This window comes from Eleutherodactylus coqui, chromosome 10 (genome assembly GCF_035609145.1).
Source record: "Eleutherodactylus coqui strain aEleCoq1 chromosome 10, aEleCoq1.hap1, whole genome shotgun sequence".
Taxonomy (NCBI): Eukaryota; Metazoa; Chordata; class Amphibia; order Anura; family Eleutherodactylidae; genus Eleutherodactylus; species Eleutherodactylus coqui.
The window spans coordinates 3,051,773-3,073,886 of NC_089846.1; the positions used below are offsets into that span (position 1 = coordinate 3,051,773).

The following is a 22,114-nucleotide window of genomic DNA, read 5'->3' on the forward strand; positions in this document are numbered from 1 at the left end:
AGGGGGCCACGATGGGGGTGGGGGATGGGGGGGGGCTGAGGAAGGCCCCCGGATCCAAAGAACTGCTGAGAGGCCCTTCTGTGTCGGTCAAGAAAAGGATAGTTTACAATTAAAGCTCAGACGGCTTGCTGGATTCCCACGCCGACCGCCGCATGCAGATGGGGACAGCGCTGGAGCGAGTCCACAAAATGCATCTCCCGCCGCCTCCCCTAGCAGGGCCAGGATCCCCCCCCCGCTCAGCTGCTCTCTGGCTTCGCGGTCAGTGCCGGGGGTCACTATAACAAAGAGCTCCGTAAGGTTGTCCACTTCCGCGCGCCCCCGGCCGCGGTTCTTCGTCGCGCTGTACAGAAGTCGCATCGCGTTTTACCGGCTAAATAAGTTATGTTTATTGAAAATGTCAGAATAGAGGAGGATTCGTGTCCATTCTGTATTTCCCACCTGCAGGACGTCCCACGTAAATAGCGACCAGACAGCAGGAGCCGCTCCGCAGACATCAGATTCGGACGGTTACAGTTTTAAGTTTATAATTTTTTTTTTAATCAAGAAATTTCTTTATTAATTTTTCACTTTGTAAAAACCAAAAAGTACAAATCCCCTCCCCCCCCCCCCCCCCCCCCCGCATACGACTCTGGTAGCTCTTGTAAAAATAGTCCGTTTTCCCCAACTGTATCCCCCAGAGCCCCCCATCTTCCATGGAGACACGGCACTGTCGATTTCATGAGTTAACTTGGCGGCGCCGCTTGTCACGCAGATTCAGACTTCACCCCGACAATCAGCTGCCGATCCGCCTCAAAAATCCACCCCAGGAACCTCAAACTGCGTTACTAATTAATTTATAAAAATGACTGCCGCACTTTGCAGTCACAGGTACGAGCGGAGAGTCACGTGACCAGCGGAAGGGGTTAACGGGGGCTGCTCTCCAATCGCACATCCAGGGGCTCCTGCCTGCACTGCGATTGGCTGTTGGGACCCAAACAAGCCATTAGTAACAGCCCGTTCTGGGCTGTTTACCCGCTGCACCCTCAATCGCTGGCAGGGTCCACAACATAAATGTACATCACTGCTGCACAGAGTCCAGGCAGCAACGATGCACATTCACTGGCTGCAGTCACAAAGGGGTTAATGTGGCCCAAACTCCTTCCTCTCCTACCAAAAAAAAACAAAAAAAAAAACGGACAGGGCTGCAGCGTACAGCGGGAAATCTGATGTTATGCAGAAAAAAACAACACATTTAAAACCACACGGGCAAACCCAAAAGTCTGCGATATCGGGAGAAAAACCAACACTATTGGCAGCGACGCCCTAAACGTGGCTGCAGCGGTAAAAAAAGGCTCATTATCCAAAATTCACCATTGGCAATCTGGAGGGTCCAGTGGGAGAGGCGTGGTGTCCGATGCGGCATGGCTGGGCTCATCTATAACATCAGTGCAGTTCCTCGGGGGCGGGGTCTCCTGGCACATTACTTGGCACAGATGTTCTAGTCTGAAGCAAGCTGTCTTTCTTGGTAATGCAGTTACCCAGCATGCTTCAGTTCAGCCACGACAACATGATGTACAAGTTGCCTCGCAAGATCTTTAGGTCACTGGTGGTGGGGGGGCACCCAAAGCAGCAAGGGCCTTTTGGCACATTATGGTGAGAGTTAAAAAAAAAGGGAAGACGTTGTCCGTTTCCGTCAGACGAGGCACCCTACAGGGACGAAGGACTTCCAGATCAGCCTAACCTACTGCTGATAAGCGGCGCCGCCCGTCACACCAGATCAGTGGATGTAGGAAGCATGATTTGAGGGGTGCACAACCCTGGTGCTCAGGGACCCCAACAGGTCATGTTTTCAGGATATCCAATAGATAGAACACTGATGGCGACGTCTGAAGACCGACAATTACATTACCTGCGCAATCCTGAGAACATGAGCTGTCGGGGGGCCCGCGGGACCCTGGATTTACCTATGCAGGCTGGCGCTCCACCAGTATGTGATCACATACAATCACTACCCGCAGGGCACCTACAGAGGCGGGGAAACATCCAGGTCAAAGGTCAGAATTTCAAAAAGTGTAAATAAAACATCAGCGATTTATCACCTCGTGTGACTTTTTAGTGTAAAATTTTAAAGGTCTTAAAGCATCCAGAAAAAACCCTCCAGTCTTCTTTCCAGAACTACAGAAGCCTCAGAGGCTCAAACTTAAAGGGCGGCAAGTCTTCCTTGTAATCCTCATACTGGACGCCAGACGGCTGCTCATATATCCTGGGGTCCTAATACTCCACCCAACAGTATTGCCAGGAGCAGCCACTAGAGGTCCTTAGTACCCACTCCGGCGGTGGCGCACTTCACCAGAGTACCCCTTTAAATCAATTTAGTATTCCTTTTGACCACGAGATGGGGTAACTAAGCACTATTTGTATTTCCCTCCAATCAGGAGCCCAGAAGGGGCGAATCACTGACTGCTGGGGATGATCCAATAGCTGGCTGCTTTTTAGCTCAGCCTGATTAGGACATCATTGGTTTAGCCCATCTGCTTCCTCTACAGGCTGAACCAATGAAGGGGCGTGGCCCAGACTACTACACAGACACCACTATAGGCTCAGCCCTGTCCTAATTGAGCGAGAGCTGAGGAAAGTATCAGATGGTCGTTCGCAGCCGTCACCGACTCCCTTGTTCTGAGCTCCACCTGGAGGGTCAACTTAAAGAAGGACTTCAGTGAAGACCCTAAAGCCAGAAGGACTTGGTTATAGCTGTATATCCAGTATATCAAGACGAGCTCCGATAAGACTCCTCCGGAATGAAGAATACGAGGAGGAAGATGGGAGAGACTTAAAACAGCTTCAATCAAAAGATGACGAAAAAAATAATATCTCGGATTTCTTCTACCCCAAGAGCAGGAAATAACCGGCTTAAGATGTGACTACGCCATCTTGTGGTCAAGACACTATATACTGACCTAAAGGGGTATTCTGGGCTCTTTTCGACTGATGACTTATCTTCTGAATCGGCCATCAGTAGTTGCTGGATGGGGGTCCGCCGCTCAGGGCCCCCCTGCCCATCAGCTGATCGCTGTCCAGTGCAGCGGGCCGAATGTCAGTGGACAACAGGAAGTGGGAGCAGCGGCTTCCTGTTGCAATGAATGGGAGTGCCGCCCCTCCACTTCCTGACATCCTGTCCTTGGCAGGAAGTGAAATAGCAGTGCAGCGCTTCAACTGGGTTCAGCGGCAGTAAAGCGGACTGTCTTATTTACACTTTTCAAGATTCTGCCCTGCATGTTTTCCCGCCTCTGTCGATGCCCTGCGGGTAGTGACTGTGACCACTTACCTGCGGAAGGATCACGTACCAGTGGAGCGCCATCCTGCGTAGGCAAGTAATCCTTTCTATATCCGGTTTGATGGACACGCCGCTTGCACAGATGGTTTTCAGCGGCCAAGGACATTACTATCAGGTAGCTTCCGGAGCGGCATCAAAATCTGCTAGGGCGCCGCCGCAGTTCGGTGAGCGCCTTACAGTTGCATAGCATTCTCAGTTCTGCCGATCCTGCACATGAAGCTCCTCCCTCTTGGTTTCTCTTTAAATGTTGATTTTAATGGCACCAAATTCAGCCAAGAACTGCCATACTGCGCTCATTTATCACCACAGTCAGTCGTGAGGCTCCGGGGCTCCACCTAGTGGTGGTGTCAAGACTGCAGAAGTCTCAGCTCATGTTGAATCAATATGCCATTCTTCGCTATCCTTTGGTTTTTTGCGTTAATACGAGATCTTTGGTGTACAAAAAGGAAAATGTCCAACTTCAGGCTCCGAGAAGAACCAATACCGGTCCCCTCGCTGCCTCTTCACCAACTCAGGCCGTCCTCTTGGAAGGTCAGTCGGGGGCTGTTGGCGCTGTAGAACTGAGAGTACCAACGGCGATGTCTCTGGATGGCGGAGTCCTCCTTCACCAGGAGCGGCTTGGAGATGTACTTCTTGTTGTTCCAGACCATCACGTCCCGCTCAAACTGAAAGAGACAACTGTGCTAGTGAGGTGGTCAATGCAGACCCTACAGCTCACCTGCACCACAAGGGGGCAGAGCTGGGGGCATCTTCACCAATACTGTCCAGTAGAAGACAGACAAGTCCCCCCCTTACAGCCCGGGTCACCTACTTGGATGCACTCGGCCCTCAGAATGAACTTTGGGATGAAGGCGGGGATGTTCTTCTGGTAGTAGATACTGTGGGAAACTCTCTGCAGCAGCGGCTCCACTGGCGTCACACAGTGCAGGATGATCCCTCTACCCAGGAAGGCATGCGAGAAGTGCAAGAACACAATACCGGGACCCACCTGTGAGGAAAGAGAAGGCTATAAGCAAGAGGTAGGAAGGCCAAAAGGTGGCACTATGGGTCATGCCTGTAAGTTGTGATTTTCAGGTGATCTTCCCCATTTTTCTGCTTTTTGCTCCCCTTTAGGGAGGGGCGTGGAGCAAGCCAACATTCTGCCAGTAGTTCACTGTCCTGACTTCCTTGCCCTCACTTCCCATGCTGCATTGCTCTGTCACTGGTCTAATCAGCAGGGAGGCAGGATCTGCTTTCCCAGGACGATTCTAGCATTTGGAGACCATCTGTCCAAATGGTTAGTAAACCCGCTATTATACAGAAAAATTAACCTTCCTTCTGGGAGGTCGGATAAGGTGCCGCCTGTCCACTGACGCCAAACCGTATAGAACGGAGCGAGACAATTAGACTGCAATACCGTAACAAATGTGGAAGTGGAAAACTTCCCTTTATCGTACTCGATCCATTGTCCATTTTGTATACTTGGCACTCTTTACAGCAGTTTCTGAAGGGGCCGTGTCCCCAAAACACGTTCTATTGACTTTAATCATTTAATAAAGAAGCGGGTCAATTACCCATTGGACTATTATGAGAGCGGTGCCTTCCATGTCCACATGTTTGAGACTAACCAGCTGGTAGAGGAGCAGAAGTGGTCGGAAAAGTTAGTGCCCCTTTATGTCTCTCAGATGTGGCTTCAGAAACATGGCAGACTATATAGCCAACAGTTCAGCAGCAGCGGGATTCAGTGTCACACGGAGGGATCCTGTTAAACCACCAGACACCAAGCCAATAACCGAGATGGGATCCATGTACAACTAGTGGCCTGCAGCAAGACAACTCCCAGAAAGTGGATCTCAGAATATTACACAAATCGATGAAATGCAACTCTAGCGCGTACTAAGAGCGATAAGACACGGTCAGGCGGGATCGCCTGCAGCTCTTACCTGGCGGGCGACAACATCCACGTCCAGTAGAGAAAAGTGCTTCCCGAAGATCAGAGAGGCGTGCTGCACGGACATCTGCGAGCAGTGCTTGTTGGGTGCAGCTTCTGGTTCCCACTGGACCTGAAAGCAGGAGACATGGCAGTTGAGAGGATAACCCACCCGTACGGCCGCTTGTTCCTGCTACAACGTGTCCACCTGCAAGGCCTCTGCCCTACGACAACACTTCCTGGACCACTAGTCCCAATTCCCACCAGCACATAACGCTGCATCCCAACTGGATCGTATTGTGACCGCCTCCACTGGATCATAATCCCAGTCAATGTCAGCAGATGGCAAGGAGAACTGTCATGGGGCCTCTTACCATTCCAGCAGTTCTCATTAGTCTGTGGACGCTCGTCACCCCCCACCCGAACTTCCCAAGTATCGGACACCTTCTCGATCTCGACCCTCAAGCAGCCTCCTGATGCCTAGCACCATCTCCGATGCCAGCAACATTCTCACCTTCCAAGTGTGTGTGAAGAAGTCCCAGATGCGTGACTTTGTGTAGCAGATGTCCCCGCCGCTCAGTATGCTCGGCTCATGCAGGACGGCGAGGTGAGCGATGTCTGCCGCGTTCTCCGGGATCTCCTGCAATCACAATACGTACATCAAGAAACCTTGTAAAACGATTCCACTGGGACCTGCCAGTACCTGCAGCCGCCCAGAGCCGCCATCACATGGACAGACCAACACTGTACAGCAAGTGACATACCCACCCCGACTGATGCGCCCCCCCCCCCCCCAGTACAATAACCCCCCTTGACTGACGCGAGTCCCCCCAGTACAATACACCCCCGCGACATATAATCTATGATCTATGGGGGGCACAAAACTATATGAAAGTAATAACTAAGGGTCGTGATCCCCTTCGTAGGCCACCTCTCTGCTGCAGACCCGCACCGCAAGGAGCTGCACATGGCTGCTATGATGTATGCAAATTTCTACTCTACAGTCTAGTTAATGACTGTATGAGGCCACGCCTCCTACTGTTAGGGGGACGGGGTCCGGCAAGGGAACATTCACATGTAGTGGAAATGGGGCGCATTTTCCACACCGATCCCCCTCCATATAAACCCCGAACCGCCATGATGTACCTGTGTGTCATGGAGCATTAAGGGGTTAAAAACACAAACCACCATTTAGGTGAAGTGGCACGCAGGTGAGACGCCCGGCGCTCTTATTCACATAAGTCTATGTTTACATTCTCCACATTCACAGGCGTTGGGCGACATTCCCGGACCGGCGCGCCTGCATTCTCCTTCATGCAAGAGCAGCGATGGCGCGGCGCCTCCTCACCTCTATGTGAGCGCTGACGTAATGCTCCGTGCGGCCCCTGTAGATCCATTGCTCAGCGGTGATCTCCTCCTGCTCCGGGATCCTCCACGTCGGCTCTGTCCGGTCGCAGTGATACCAGATGAACACCATCTTGTTAATGTCGCAACATGGCCAGGTCCGCGTCTTCGCAAATTCAGGGACTACAAGTAGAAGGAGAGTGTCAGCAGCGAACCTCCGGGGGTCTCCGCAGCCATAACCTTGCGGTTACTTCTCTCATAACCGCCATATTGTGTGCTCTGCGAGCTGGATGCGTGCCACTTTAACCCCCCATGGATGGCACGGCGCAGACGCTGAGCCCACACCATCCGCAGCACGAGCCGCCCGCTGCAGTACGGGAAAAAGAAAAAAACTTTGCGCCTGCTCCCCTCTTTAATAAGATAAGAAAAAAAAAAAAAACACATTTGGCACCGTCGCATTCTTAACAAATTTAACACACAAAATGCTTCTTTGCTCACTTTGCCTCAAAAATGCAATAAAAGTGATCAAAAAACCTGTATGGACCCAGAAATGGTACCTATAAAGCTACCGCGAGTCACACAGTGCAAAAACCCCTCGACCGGCCGTGACGACAAAGATGGTGGAGACGGAAATCCCCAAAAAACATCATGTCCCTATGACCAGAACAGGCGGTGTCATTAAGGGGTTAACCAGCGCCTCACTTTCTGCCTGGGTGACCCCCATAAAGGTATAACTACTTCCAGGCACCCCAGTAGCAGCTTGCCTACCTTTTTCAGCGTAGGGTATCCTGGTACACCTGCCATCCTCTCCGCAGAACCGCCAGCCATGGAAGGGACACTCGATGCAGTCGCCAACCACTCTACCTCCCACGGCAAGATTTGCACCCAGGTGAGGGCAGTAGGCATCTACCGCGAACACTCTGCCATCCAGCGTCCGGTAGACCGCCAGCTGTTCACCTGCAGGATGAGAACCATGAAGTCAACCAACCAGTGATCGCCGGGCCATCACAACCCCTCCCCCCGACCGCTGGAGGGGCATTCATTTCCACACATTCAGGTAACTGCAGCCAATCAGATTAGCCCATTCATAGCGCTTCCTTGCCAGGGCTTTCTAGGGCTCATGAGGCTTTGAGGGGCCCCCAATAGGAGGTTCATGGGGTTGTTCAGGGGGCCATGTTGGGGCATACGTCTGGCGACCGGAGCCCTTTACACGAGTGTAACAGCAGTCTGCTCTACGTGCGGCGATCGTGTCTCGCAGGCGAGAAATCTACAAGGTGAATCCTGAAGACTCCCAGAATCCGGCAGCTCATTACGGATCCCCAAAGGCCATGCGACACGCAACGTGCGGAGGCGGTCAGAGCTGCCGGGCCCCTCCGTGTACTGTGCCCGTGTCCTGACACCTTCATACAAGGACATTGATGGGATATCAGAGACGTCAGCCAGGTAGGCCACAGAGAACCGAAGGAGCGAGGAGTTCAGCAACCTCCCGGCTGAAATCACCTCAATCCTGTTCCTACCTGGAAACTGTCATCAAGCAGGCAACGTCTACCCTTCAGACACCCGAGGTCCCTGCCAGACCCTGCCGCTGGTCCTGGGTGAGGGACATGGGTGCCACCACCGCTGTGCAGCAGACGAGGAGTCAGAGGTTTGTCATAGCAGAAAAAATCTGATATTCAAGCAATCGGAGCCGAACTGCAATACCAGACACGTCCACATGGAGGAGGGCGCTGGTCCTAATCAGGCACCCCACAGGTAGGATCATCAGTAGGAACAGAAGATACATCCCAAGTCCTCAATACCCTCCAAAATACCAATGGGCATCTAGCCTGACGAAGGGGCGGCCATGTAGGAGCTTCACAAGTCTAGGAGCTGCGAGCCAACCGGATAATCTTTATTTGTATAGCGCCAACTTATTCCGCAGCGCTGGAGGCACACGGGGAACGCAAACTATACCGAAATTACAAAGGTTACATGTGGTATCCAATTGTTTGGAAACAGAGGGTTGGGGTGATACAGAAGGTACCGGCGCGGGCAGCAATAACATACACCATATTTAGGGCACAAACGGGGTGGGGGGCAGTACAGGACATGGGGGGCAGGAAGTGTACATGATAGGCAAAAGAGCCATAGGGAGGGGCAGGGGGCGTATTGTGGGGATGGGAGGGGACTAGGTCAGCAGGTTTGGTATGCTACTTTGAAGAGGCGCGTCTGAAGGGATTGTCCGGATGCCTTGGGGTAGAGCGTTCCAGAGGATGGGTGCTGCTCTGGTGAAGTCCTGTAGGCGAGCATGAGAGGTTCGTATTACAGGGGTGTTTAGTCTGAGGGTGTTAGCCGATCGGAGTGAGCGGGCTGGGTGGTGTACTGACAGGAGGGAGGCGATGTATGGTGGTGTACTGACAGTAGGGAGGCGATGTATGGTGGTGTACTGACAGGAGGGAGGCGATGTATGGTGGTGTACTGAAAGTAGGGAGGCGATGTATGGTGGTGTACTGACAGGAGGGAGGCGATGTATGGTGGTGTACTGACAGTAGGGAGGCGATGTATGCTGGTGTACTGAAAGTAGGGAGGCGATGTATGGTGGTGTACTGACAGGAGGGAGGCGATGTATGGTGGTGTACTGACAGTAGGGAGGCGATGTATGGTGGTGTACTGACAGTAGGGAGGCGATGTATGGTGGTGTACTGACAGTAGGGAGGCGATGTATGGTGGTGTACTGACAGTAGGGAGGCGATGTATGGTGGTGTACTGACAGTAGGGAGGCGATGTATGGTGGTGTACTGACAGTAGGGAGGCGATGTATGGTGGTGTACTGACAGGAGGGAGGCGATGTATGGTGGTGTACTGACAGGAGGGAGGCGATGTATGGTGGTGTACTGACAGTAGGGAGGCGATGTATGGTGGTGTACTGACAGGAGGGAGGCGATGTATGGTGGTGTACTGACAGGAGGGAGGCGATGTATGGTGGTGTACTGACAGGAGGGAGGCGATGTATGGTGGTGTACTGACAGGAGGGAGGCGATGTATGGTGGTGTACTGACAGGAGGGAGGCGATGTATGGTGGTGTACGGACAGTAGGGAGGCGATGTATGGTGGTGTACTGACAGGAGGGAGGCGATGTATGGTGGTGTACTGACAGGAGGGAGGCGATGTATGGTGGTGTACTGACAGGAGGGAGGCGATGTATGGTGGTGTACTGACAGGAGGGAGGCGATGTATGGTGGTGTACTGACAGGAGGGAGGCGATGTATGGTGGTGTACTGACAGGAGGGAGGCGATGTATGGTGGTGTACGGACAGGAGGGAGGCGATGTACGGTGGTGTACAGACAGGAGGGAGGTAATGTATAGTGGCGCTGTGCCATGCAGAGCTTTGTGGGTGAGCAGTTTAAATTTTATTCTGCAGTAGATGGGCAGCCAATGCAGCGACTGGCATAGAGTGGAGGGGTCTGAGTAACAGCTGGATAGAAAAATGAGCCTAGCTGCTGCATTTAGTATGGATTGGAGTGGAGAGGGTCTTTAGCGTGTCCATGGTGAGGAACGGACGCATTTTAGCAATATTTCTGAGGTGCATGTGGCATGTTTGGGCCAGAGATTGGATATGGGGGGCAAAGGAGAGGTCAGAGTCCAGTGTGACCCCCAAGGCATCGGGCATGCCGTCTGGGGGTTATGATGGTGCCAGACACTGGAATGGAGATGTTGAAGGAGGTCTGCTGGAAGGTGGAAAGACAAGGAGGTCGGGGAGAGAGATATCAGAAAGAAAGCGTGTGAGACGGGAGTAGACCAGGCGTTCTAGTGATTTGGAGATGAAGGGGAGGTTTGAGACGGGTCGGTAGTTGGTGGCGTCGGTTGGGTCAAGGATCAGTTTCTTTAGCAGTACCAGCAGTACCAGCACCAGATACACTCCTGTCTAGTGGACATTGGGGTCCGGTGTGTCACTCCACACCCTCGGGCCGGGCTAACACACAGTATTCAACCACAGGGCTTTGCTGGCCACCATACTTGTAGCTTCCATTAAAAGGCATTGCCCAGGCTTACAAAAACATGGCTGCTTTTTTTTAAAGCACAGCGTCACCCTTGATCATGGGTTGTGTCTGGTATTGCAGCTCCGCCACCATACAATGCAGTAAGGCTGCCTGTCCACGGGCGTTGCAGTATCCGGCTATGGATCTCAGTCATGGGAGCCGCCACCGGGGAGCAGGAGCCAGCTGACAGATAGGCTCACCATGGAGAATCGCGGCAATTCGCAGCATGCTATGATTCTCCGCTCGCGGACAGAGGCCATACCAATGCCATGGCAAGCTTGCACTGCATTCCCCACGGCCGGATCATCGCCGCAGGGAACAACGCAAAAGTGACCGCGGACAGGCAGCCCAAGACTCGAGAATTTTCCACGTGCTTTGGTTCTGTTTTGAGGAAGGTCTAGTCTGCTGCTTCTACCTCACTTGCCGGATCAGCGGACGGACAGACGAGGAGCGCACTGCGGACCGATCGCTTCCTTCCATTATCTACCCGTTAGAGGTTGGAGGCCTCTTCAGTTTGACGTGTACAGGCTGCGCTGCTCCCGGCTGCATTAAATCGTGACCCGACATATTAGTGTATTGTGGCCCTGTTGGACAGACAGTTTCCACAAGGAATGCCCCGACTTTCCCGGAGTTTCCTTACGTTGCAGAACTTTAACCCTTTGTGTCCGGACTGCTAGAATAGCCAGAACTCTCGTCTCATGTATGCGGGTCATAAGTGGAGCCTGCGCTTCAGCCTGGACTACTTTGTGCATCAGAACAACCTGTACAAGAGAACGTAACGGTGAGATGCATCTGTGCTGAGAGACGTACACCGAACCCTTCAACTGCCTCATACTGATCGGATGGGGCTCAGTCTAATGGCTACCGGATTGTTATACTAATTAGTAGGTGGAGTCTGGAACTCAATGGTAGACTGGTTGAGTCATGTGTGTAAACGATGATTTTTAGGAGAGCATAAAGCCCATCATTCAGCTGGAGAGCTGACAGCAGGGACCGCATGCAGTGTTCTCCCCAGGGAGCGCTGATTACATTGTATCCACCTTGCAGCCCCATGGCAGAACAAAGGAACTGTATGCAGAAAACAGACCAGCTGCATGTAAACAGAGCCTTACAAGCATCAGCAGGATCTTCCATGGACCCTAGATGGCTCCATCTTTCATGATGGAGATTCCTGTTCGGTTTTTGGAGTCTCGTGTGTCGACAGGATGTGACCCAATCCCGGCGCCAAACAGGTCCTCAAGGACAGGGGGCGCTCTCCGGAGTCCCCACCAATCCCCGATACGGCACCAAGCAGGTCCTTAAGGACAGGGGGCGCTCTCCGGAGTCCCCACCAATCCCCGATCAGCACCGGACGCCGCCACATTGGCTGAAAGACTCTAAATATTTACATAATGAAAAGGATTAAGAAGCTGCAGAACTTTGTGTATCAATTCCTTATTGTCAAGATCTCTGCTTACAGTCAGTGAAGGGGATGAAAAACCTCCCGACATCTGATATAGATACAATGTATCAGAGCTCCTGTATCCGCTGGAGGGGTTTACCCCCTTGGTGATCATAATACACCGTTTATTGACCTCACTAACGGACTTTATACCTGCTTCGCTGACTGGCAGCCAGGATCCTACTTAACCCCTTAGATACCACAAGTCATACCAACTGCAGCACGTGAGCAGATGGGGGAGGGGGGGGGGGTTGCCTTCACCCTTCTGCAGCCACGCGGCGATCATAAGGTAACAATGGGTTGCCATGGCAGCTGCAAGCCTGTTAAAGGCCTCCATGTCTGCCATGTAACTCCTCCTATTAGGCCCCGCCTCCGGGAGAGTCTTCAGGGCTGCTGTTACAGGCTTAGTAGAGTGCAGTACAGAAGTAATGCAGTGTATTGTCTGAGCATGAACAAGTCCCATTCAGGAACTAGATTAAAGAAACAAAACAAACAAACAATCATCATCGAGTTAAACCTGTTTTGAACTGGATAAAAATAAATAAAAACCCAGAATTGTTTTAGTTCGTAACCCGGGCGACAAAAATGCATCAGGCGGCGAGCGCCGCAAACGTGTCAGAATTGGTATTTTTATTTTCTTTACCTCCCAAAAACTAATCCAGAAGTCACATGACCAGAGCGCCGCTGCCTGGAGGAGAAGTCATTACACGTCTATAAACTCGTTATCCCAGGCATCGCGCCGATCAGATAGGAAAGTTATCCGATTATTATTAACGAACGGGGAACGTTGTAAATACAAAACAAACAGGGCAGAAGTTAGGGACATTTTATCCAGCCCCCCCCCCCCAAAAAAACGATATACAACCCATTATATGTCCCCCAGAGTGCGGCCAGTGACACCTCCCCAACACATTATGTGTCCCCCAGAGTGCGGCCAGTGACACCTCCCTAACACATTATGTGTCCCCCAGAGTGCGGCCAGTGACACCTCCCTAACACATTATGTGTCCCCCAGAGTGCGGCCAGTGACACCTCCCTAACACATTATGTGTCCCCCAGAGTGCGGCCAGTGACACCTCCCTAACACATTATGTGTCCCCCAGAGTGCGGCCAGTGACACCTCCCTAACACATTATGTGTCCCCCAGAGTGCGGCCAGTGACACCTCCCTAACACATTATGTGTCCCCCAGAGTGCGGCCAGTGACACCTCCCTAACACATTATGTGTCCCCCAGAGTGCGGCCAGTGACACCTCCCTAACACATTATGTGTCCCCCAGAGTGCGACCAGTGACACCTCCCTAACACATTATGTGTCCCCCAGAGTGCGGCCAGTGACACCTCCCTAACACATTATGTGTCCCCCAGAGTGCGACCAGTGACACCTCCCTAACACATTATGTGTCCCCCAGAGTGCGGCCAGTGACACCTCCCTAACACATTATGTGTCCCCCAGAGTGCGGCCAGTGACACCTCCCTAACACATTATGTGTCCCCCAGAGTGCGGCCAGTGACACCTCCCTAACACATTATGTGTCCCCCAGAGTGCGGCCAGTGACACCTCCCTAACACACTATATGTCCCCCAGAGTGCGCCCAGTAACCTCTCCAACACATTGTGTGTCCCCCAGAGTGCGGCCAGTAACCTCTCCAACACATTATATGTCCCCCAGAGTGCGGCCAGTAACCTCTCCAACACATTATATGTCCCCCAGAGTGCGGCCAGTAACCTCTCCAACACATTATATGTCCCCCAGAGTGCGGCCAGTAACCTCTCCAACACATTATATGTCCCCCAGAGTGCGCCCAGTAACCTCTCCAACACATTATATGTCCCCCAGAGTGCGCCCAGTAACCTCTCCAACATATTATGTGTCCCCCAGAGTGCGCCCAGTAACCTCTCCAACACATTATATGTCCCCCAGAGTGCGCCCAGTAACATCTCCAACACATTATATGTCCCCCAGAGTGCGCCCAGTAACATCTCCAACACATTATATGTCCCCCAGAGTGCGCCCAGTAACATCTCCAACACATTATATGTCCCCCAGAGTGCAGGCAGTAACATCTACAACACATTATATGTCCCCCAGAGTGCGGCCAGTAACATCTCCAACACATTATATGTCCCCCAGAGTGCGGCCAGTAACATCTATAATACATTATATGTCCCCCAGAGTGCAGCCAGTAACATCTCCAACACATTATATGTCCCCCAGAGTGCAACCAGTAACATCTCCAACACATTATATGTCCCCCAGAGTGCGGCCAGTAACATCTATAATACATTATATGTCCCCCAGAGTGCGGCCAGTAACATCTCCAACACATTATATGTCCCCCAGAGTGCGGCCAGTAACATCTCCAACACATTATATGTCCCCCAGAGTGCGGCCAGTAACATCTATAATACATTATATGTCCCCCAGAGTGCAGCCAGTAACATCTCCAACACATTATAAGTCCCCCAGAGTGCGGCCAGTTACATCTCCAACACATTATAAGTCCCCCAGAGTGCAACCAGTAACATCTCCAACACATTATATGTCCCCCAGAGTGCGGCCAGTAACATCTATAATACATTATATGTCCCCCAGAGTGCAGCCAGTAACATCTCCAACACATTATATGTCCCCCAGAGAGCGGCCAGTAACATCTCCAACACATTATATGTCCCCCAGAGTGCAGCCAGTAACATCTCCAACACATTATATGTCCCCCAGACTGCAGCCAGTAACATCTCCACCACATTATATGTCCCCCAGAGTGCAGGCAGTAACATCTCCAACACATTATATGTCCCCCAGAGTGCGGCCAGTAACATCTCCACCACATTATATGTCCCCCAGAGTGCAGGCAGTAACATCTCCAACACATTATATGTCCCCCGGGCTGTCAGTGGGTTCCGCTCCCTCGGGGACACTACAGACCGGTCACTAAGGGGTTACATGACAAGTAGCAGAGATCTTACAGATGACTAGTCGCCACAAGGTCCATTAGAGCCCCCGGCGCCCCTCCAGGGGATTGCTCCGTCTCTCCGGCCCCGCCGCCCCCTACACTCTCCGGGGGTTCAGTCTGTCATGCACACCGCGGAGCCTCGCAACCCATAACGAACTTCACTCCATGTGACCCCCGGGGCCCCGCCCCCTCCCCGCTGGGACTTGTAGTCCGCCTTACCGCACAGGCTGACGTTCCGCAGCGCCCCTGGCCGCAGCAGCGCCGAGTCCAGCACGTGGTACCAGCCGTTGGGGTAGACCGGGGGCAGCTCGCCAGTCCGCCGCCTCCTGCGCACCATGTTGGCGGTCTGCGCCCGGCTGCGGCCCCGCTCCTGGATGTAGCCCACCTCGTCGGGGCCCCGCAGCAACTCCAGCGGCCGGTTCAGCGCCCACCAGCCCCAGCAGGCGAGAGGCAGGAGGAGCAGCAGGAGCCGCCCGCCCAGGAGCCCCGCGGCCAGCGGCAGGAGGAGGCCGCCCAGCAGCAGCAAGAACACCGACTCCATCCTCCGCCGCCACCGCCGCACCTGTCTGCCGGCCCCGCCCCTCCGCACCTTATACCCCAGCTGCCTCCATGGCAACCAGAGCCGCTACCTGTCTAACAGCCACGCCCCTTATACTGGTACCGCCTCCTTGGCGACTATAACATCCAGAAGCCCCCGCCCCTTATTCTGGCCCCACCTACACTGCATTAACAGCCCGGAGCTGCGGCCTGCGTGGCAGCCCCGCCCCTTACACTGACTCCGCCTCCATGGCGACTGGAACAACCTGAAGCCCTGCCCTTTACACTGGCACCGCCTCCACGGCTATCTTAGGCCCGCCCCTTACAGCGGCGCCGCCTCCATGGCCAGCCCCGGGGATGCGGCGGTGACGGAGCGACTCGCAGCGATTTTCTGTCTGCGGTTTAACCCCCAAATCTCCGGCGATGCGGCGGCGCTGCAGGCGCGTGCTCCTCCATGGTTTGGCCCCGCGGCGGCGCGATGTCGCAGCTTTGTTCCCGTGATCTCTGAGCGTCAGCGCTGCTTCTTCTTGCGGACGATCCGCCTCGCGGCCGCGATGGAGTCGCACGATTTTTATTGTGAAAGTCCTCGGAGTTCTAAGTTAACAACTAATGAGTGAAAACATGGCAGACGGGAAGGACGCGCTTAGACGCTGGGTGGCGCTGGGTGCTGGTGGCACTGGGCGCTGGGTGGCGCTGGACGCTGGTGGCGCTGGGTGCTGGTGGCACTGGGCGCTGGGTGGCGCTGGTGGCACTGGGCGCTGGGTAGCGCTGGGTGCTGGTGGCACTGGGCGCTGGGTGGCGCTGGACGCTGGTGGCGCTGGGTGCTGGTGGCACTGGGCGCTGGGGGGCGCTGGTGGCACTGGGCGCTGGGTGGCGCTGGGTGCTGGTGGCACTGGGCGCTGGGTGGCGCTGGTGGCGCTGGGTGGCGCTGGTGGCGCTGGGTGGCGCTGGGTGCTGGGCACTGGGTGGCGCTGGTTGTACTGGGTGCTGGGCGCTGGGTGGCACTGGACGCTGGGCGCTGGGTGGCGCTGGGCGCTGGTGGCACTGGGCACTGGGTGGCGCTGGGCGCTGGGTGGCCATGGACGCTGGTGGCGCTGGACGCTAGGTGCTGGGCGCTGGACGCTGGGTGGCCGTGGACGCTGGTGGCGCTGGACGCTAGGTGCTGGGCGCTGGGCGCTGGGTGGCCGTGGACGCTGGACGCTGGGTGCTGGGCGGCACTGGACGCTGCGCGCTGGGTAGCGCTGGACGCTGGGTGCTGGACGCTGGGTGGCACTGGACGCTGCGCGCTGGGTGGCGCTGGACGCTGGGTGGCGCTGGGTGCTGGACGCTGGGTGGCACTGGACGCTGCGCGCTGGACGCTGGGTGCTGGACGCTGGGTGGCACTGGACGCTGCGCGCTGGCGTCGCGGGCCGCACAGTCAGGTGTTTTCTCGCCGTGTGAAAGCGCCCTCAAACATTCCCATTTCAACAAATCACGGATGAGTGGCATTAAATAATTTGGTCATGTGACTTTCCCGCCATCTGATGTCGTCGTGCCGTCACAGCCTAATGGCGAATGCCACCTGCGGATGGAGCGTGCAGCGAGGACGGACGCGTCTGTTCAGGTCACGGTTTTATAGCTGTTTTGGAAAATCGCAGCAAGAACTGCAACAAAACCGCGACGCGCGAATAAACAGTGCGGAGCTCTGCGGCATCTCCGCGAGGGCCGCTCACACGGCGGGCACAGGGGCGGTCCGCGGGCGTTGGTGTGGTGGAATTATACATCTACCGTCACACGCAAAAGAAGCGCGAAGCGCAAATAATGTCGCCGTTTCTTCATGCTCTACTTGCAACGCTTGTCAGCTCCGTGTCCGCGGGGCTTCTTACAGATGGGCGGGTCCGTGACTACCATCCGTACACCAGAAATAGCCAATTTCCTTTAACCCTTCGTGCCCCGGAGCGTCAGTGTCCGTCCAGGTGAAGTTCTTGCACACATTTACGTCCCACGGATGGCGAGGGCTCAGCAGCCAATCCTCGCCAACTACAGCGGGGATCGGGCAGAACACTGTTAACCCCTTCCATGCTGCATGTAAAGGGGGGGGCGCTCGCACTGTGATGTCATCGGCCCTCCGCCATGTAATCGCCCGGGGCTGATGGGTTGCCATGGGCGGTGATTGCTATTTGATAATGCAGTGCAGTAACTGGAGTCCTGCAGTGTATTATCAGAGTGATTACAGCGCCCCCTACAGGGTCAAGACATCTAAACATACACATAAAAAAACCTTTTTTTTTTCTTCATTTTCTCCTCTCTGCTTAACCCCACCCACATTTGGTGTCATCGCATTCGTAGCGACCTGCGCAATACACAGAATGTATCTGCTGCACGGCGAACGCTATATATAAAATAAGATAACCGTTTTTGTTCATTTCGCCTTCCAAACAAAATAAAAGCCGTACGCTCCCCAAAATAATGCCAATAAACCCCCCCCCCCCCCCCCCCAGAGCGCCGTCCGCGGAAAGATAGAGAGTCCCGGGACTTTGAACGCAGCAAACAGCGCCCCCAGCTGTGAAAGGTATGTAAAGTCACGTTCCTTCACGCGGAAATGAATTGCGTATTCCGCGAGCGGAGAAAAAATGGCAGCATTGTCTATTTTGCTGCGGCCTCCATTAAAGTCAACGGACGCCGTCCGCCCCGCAGCGCCTCCTGATAGGCTGCGGGTACAGCGTCATCACCTGCGACGGCGTGGGAAAAAGTACTGCGCACGACTGACGGCGAGCGTCCGCAGTCATCTGGAGTACAGAGAAAGCAGGTACGCGGGGTCGCATCCAGACTGGATGGCAGCGCATCACATGGTACATTCTGGATTGGCGCTACGTACGTGCGAGTCTCACGCGGTGCCATTATTACATTTTTCCTATTGAACCGTGATTTTTACGTAAAGCCGTATCGCGCTCGCACAGGAGTCCCGTGTTAAGAGGTCGGCGTGGCTGCGAGCTTCCTAATGGCAGAGACCACGTGCGCAAAATACAGACCCAAACTTAGAGCCTCCTGGAGCCGCCACTTCTCTGCCCGCTGGTCGGACGGCAGCTGCGCAGTGACATCATCTCATGGACCCAATGAGGTAGTCGGTGACTAGGTGAGGGGTGTGGCCCCGCCCTGCCCGTCCTATGTACAGCAGAGGTCATCGGCTGTAGATATAGCAGAGCTGAACCTGCGCTCCATGGCGCTCGCCCAGGGGGGAGGATCGCCTGCTGGCCTAAAGAAACCCAGATAAGACTTGGTGCCGTGCCAAGCAACAAACTCAGCTCTGCTACTTGTGTGTAATACTCACCTTTATACAGCGCAGCTGCACCTTACTAAACTCGATATTCCGGTCTGGCTATCTCCTGGCAAGGGAGGGACCGCAGTTTTATCGCAGATGTAGCAGAGCTGTACGTGCACCTTGAAGACTCCATGAGGCGATGCAAAGCTGCAGTTCACCTGCAGTCCAACCTGCATTTAGAGATGCAGCAGAGCCGAGTTTGTCATTGAATATTAATGCACCGCATGAATGAAGCATTTTAATTACAAACTCAGCTCTGCTACATCTGCGTTGTATCCGTCTGCCGGCGCAGTGTGTGAGCTGTGACATTGCCAGGCTTCCTCCAGTGACAGCGGAGAACGAGGCCAGGACCGCCGCGCCGGGGCGCAATTTAAGGAGAAATTCATATTTCCCTGGCTAATGTGTCAAATGATGCGGTTGCTAGGGAGATGGGGCTGGTTGCTAGGGAGCGGGACGAGCCGCCGGCAGCAGATAGAAAGCTGCAGAGGATGTTTGATGAGAAAACAGTTTTAATATCGAAGAGGACGACAGCGGAGAATGCGGGCGGCCATTTGTGGGAGGAGCCACGCAACGCCTCGCGCCTCAGTGATGTCACCGCTGCGCCATTGGTGTCTCTGATACAATTTACGGAACATATCACGCAGCCGGGCAACGCAAGCGTAATATGCGATGGTAGCGCGGCCGCGGACATGAGCCCCAATACTGCCGCTCTGTGCTGGATTATCAGACGCCGGATTAAAGGTTTCTTCAGATGGAAACCGCAGAGAGATGAGATGTAGCAGAGCTGAATTTGTCATTGAACTGATCAATAGCAGCCGGGCTCTGCGGTGCCTCAGCTCCAATGACACCATATGATGGAGCTGCTATTTCTGCGACTCCCCTAGTATGGCGGCAGCGGCGGCGCAGCGCCCACTGGGCACACGAGCCTCAGAGCAGCGGCACCCTGGGCTGTACAAGCAGAGCCCTGCGGGGGTCTCCAGGAGCGCAGCGGCCGCAGGGAGGGGCGCCATCATAGAAACCAGAAATCTGTTACCCCCCAGCAGCGGCCAATCCCAGACCCCGAAAGGTGAGGCGGGACTGAAGCGGTCCTGGATGCCTGTTGAGTCATTAACCCCTTCAGCGCCACAGACCTACTTCCCATTGGCTTTATTAGCCCCGCCTTCTTCCACTGACATCCGGCTTGTTGCACTTTGTAAGATCTACAGAAACAAAGTGAAAATCTTCTAAGTGGGTCGAATAGTTTTTTTTAGATGCCGCGGCGCTATTGTTGGTGGGTTTCGTTTTTGCAGCGTTCGCAGTGCAGTAGGAGCGACACACGAGCGCTGACCGCGGCGCTGACAGATTTATATCTTCTATCAATGTTTTAAAAAAGTTGCTACATTTATTTTTTAAACAAAAATTACTCTAATAAAGCGCCATTGTGTAACGAGAAATACGGAAATACGAGACTGCGGCGGGGAAAAGTGCGCAAAACTTGTATCACTGATGGTGCATTTCTTTCTCTTCCTCGGTCGGCACGTTTATTTACGGCCATCAGAAGTGAGTCCCGGCCTGACCACAGGTCTCCGGATGATGTTCGGACTCGGGGTCCGGCGGTCCGTCACTGCGGACGACCCCTGACGTGAGGAGGGGCTGGAGGGGAGGCAGCAGAATACAATCTGCAGGCTGTCTGCATCATACATAACACCCATCACCCAATATAATCTGCCATGTTCTTCTAGAAGACGCCGCGCTCACATTGTTCTAAGCAGTTGGTTTCCATGACAACTGACTTTCAGCTGAGCCGTACTGCAGAGTGTGTAATTAAATGTAGCCCCCCAAAGTACCAGCGTTCATATATACACAGCGCTTCCCAGATCTAGGAATGGGGCAGATATGCTTGGATGGACCGGGAGGGGGCATTCCTTAATTCTGATCTGGGGTAGAGAGAGCTAACAGGGCCCTCCTCCACCCATGCCAGAAACGAGGCACAGGGGGGCGCCAGAAACCTCCTCACCCATCAAAAACTCCATGCAGTGCAAAACAGTAAGTAGATGGTAGGAGGGAGATGAAGCTGCAATGACTGAGACTTGTGCTGCGAGAGGGGAAGGGGAGCAGCACGTGATTGGTGAGAGCATGCCGCGCCAGGATGAGGCACCCACTCACCACAGCATCTCCTTCATTTGGGGAACACCAGTGCTCTCGGACCCCCACTGAAGGCATCTTCCGATCTCCCCCAGAAATGAACAGCTGCCGTCTATAAAAGGTTTAGAACGCCTTACTTTTTGCTGTAATATTTGACATTAATGCAGTTCAGGTCCACCAATAACAAGAAGCGGAACGAAGGGGACCAAGCATATTATTACAACCTGAAGCATAATAGTCTGAGTTTCTTTCAGGGAACCCATCACGGAGCGCTGCTCTGCAGCATAGAAAGCAAGCTATGGTTTGACGCTGGATGCAAACTATTCCTACAGGAGTCTCAACTCTGTAGATGACTTTCCAAGCCTCTTATTCTATGTAACTGGCGCTGCACCCTCCGGGGCAGGATGGGGCAGCTTCGCTCTTCAGGACGGAGCACATCGCTATCATAATGGCCAGAAAAGGGCAATTAACCGAAGAAGACAATGATAACGCTTAGAAGTGCAGGTCTGTCCCACCGAGAAATACCAAGAAAGCCCGAAGGTGGCCGTCAGTAGAGATCCTGTACCATCAACAGGCACTTAGAAGCTGGAGGATTCGGGCAGGAGGACCAAAGGACGCAAGAAAAACCCCATGACACGTTTTTTAGAGTCAGCGGTTTAGTCAGCAGCTGTCAGCACAAAACCTGCCAGCACAGCTTACGGCCTCTTTCCACAAGCGTATATCGGCCGCAGTTTTCACGGCCGGACAATACAGACTGTGATTTGATGCATTGGATTCCAATGCATCAGATCACATGGCCATATTCCCGCGACATAAAAGCGCCCCGCCGGCCAATATAGCGCCGGGCGTTTTTACGTTGGGCCCAAAAGATAGTCCTGGAACTACCTTTTGGGCCGGAATACGTCAGCTGCTGCATGGGCTCCTATGGGAGCCAATGACAGCGGCCAGAGAAGAGAGGTGGGAGGGAGTTTAGCAATTACCTCCCTCTTCTCTCCTCCCCTCCAGCTGTTTGCAATGGGAGGGGGCAGGATGGGGGCAGAGCTAAGTACCGTCCCCGTCTTGCCTCCTCCCATTGCTGTCCACAGCCAGCAATGGGAGGAGGTGGGATGGGGCAGCGCTTAGCCCCGTCCCGCCCCCTCCTATTGCAATCAGCCGGAGGGGAGGAGAGA

General features: G+C 54.0%; 1 protein-coding gene across 1 annotated transcript; it reads right to left on the reverse strand.

Annotated features, from left to right (window-relative positions):
- Nucleotides 1-1,189: 1,189 nt before the first annotated feature.
- Nucleotides 1,190-15,549, reverse strand: LOC136579918 (cholesterol 7-desaturase nvd-like). The gene is made up of 7 exons (XM_066580010.1): nt 15,203-15,549; nt 7,335-7,523; nt 6,571-6,749; nt 5,737-5,862; nt 5,236-5,355; nt 4,125-4,301; nt 1,190-3,978 (listed from the first exon to the last, which is right to left on the reverse strand). The coding sequence occupies exons 1-7, from the start codon at nt 15,522-15,524 to the stop codon at nt 3,817-3,819; spliced, it is 1,275 nt and encodes a 424-aa protein (XP_066436107.1). The 5' UTR covers nt 15,525-15,549; the 3' UTR covers nt 1,190-3,816.
- Nucleotides 15,550-22,114: the final 6,565 nt, after the last annotated feature.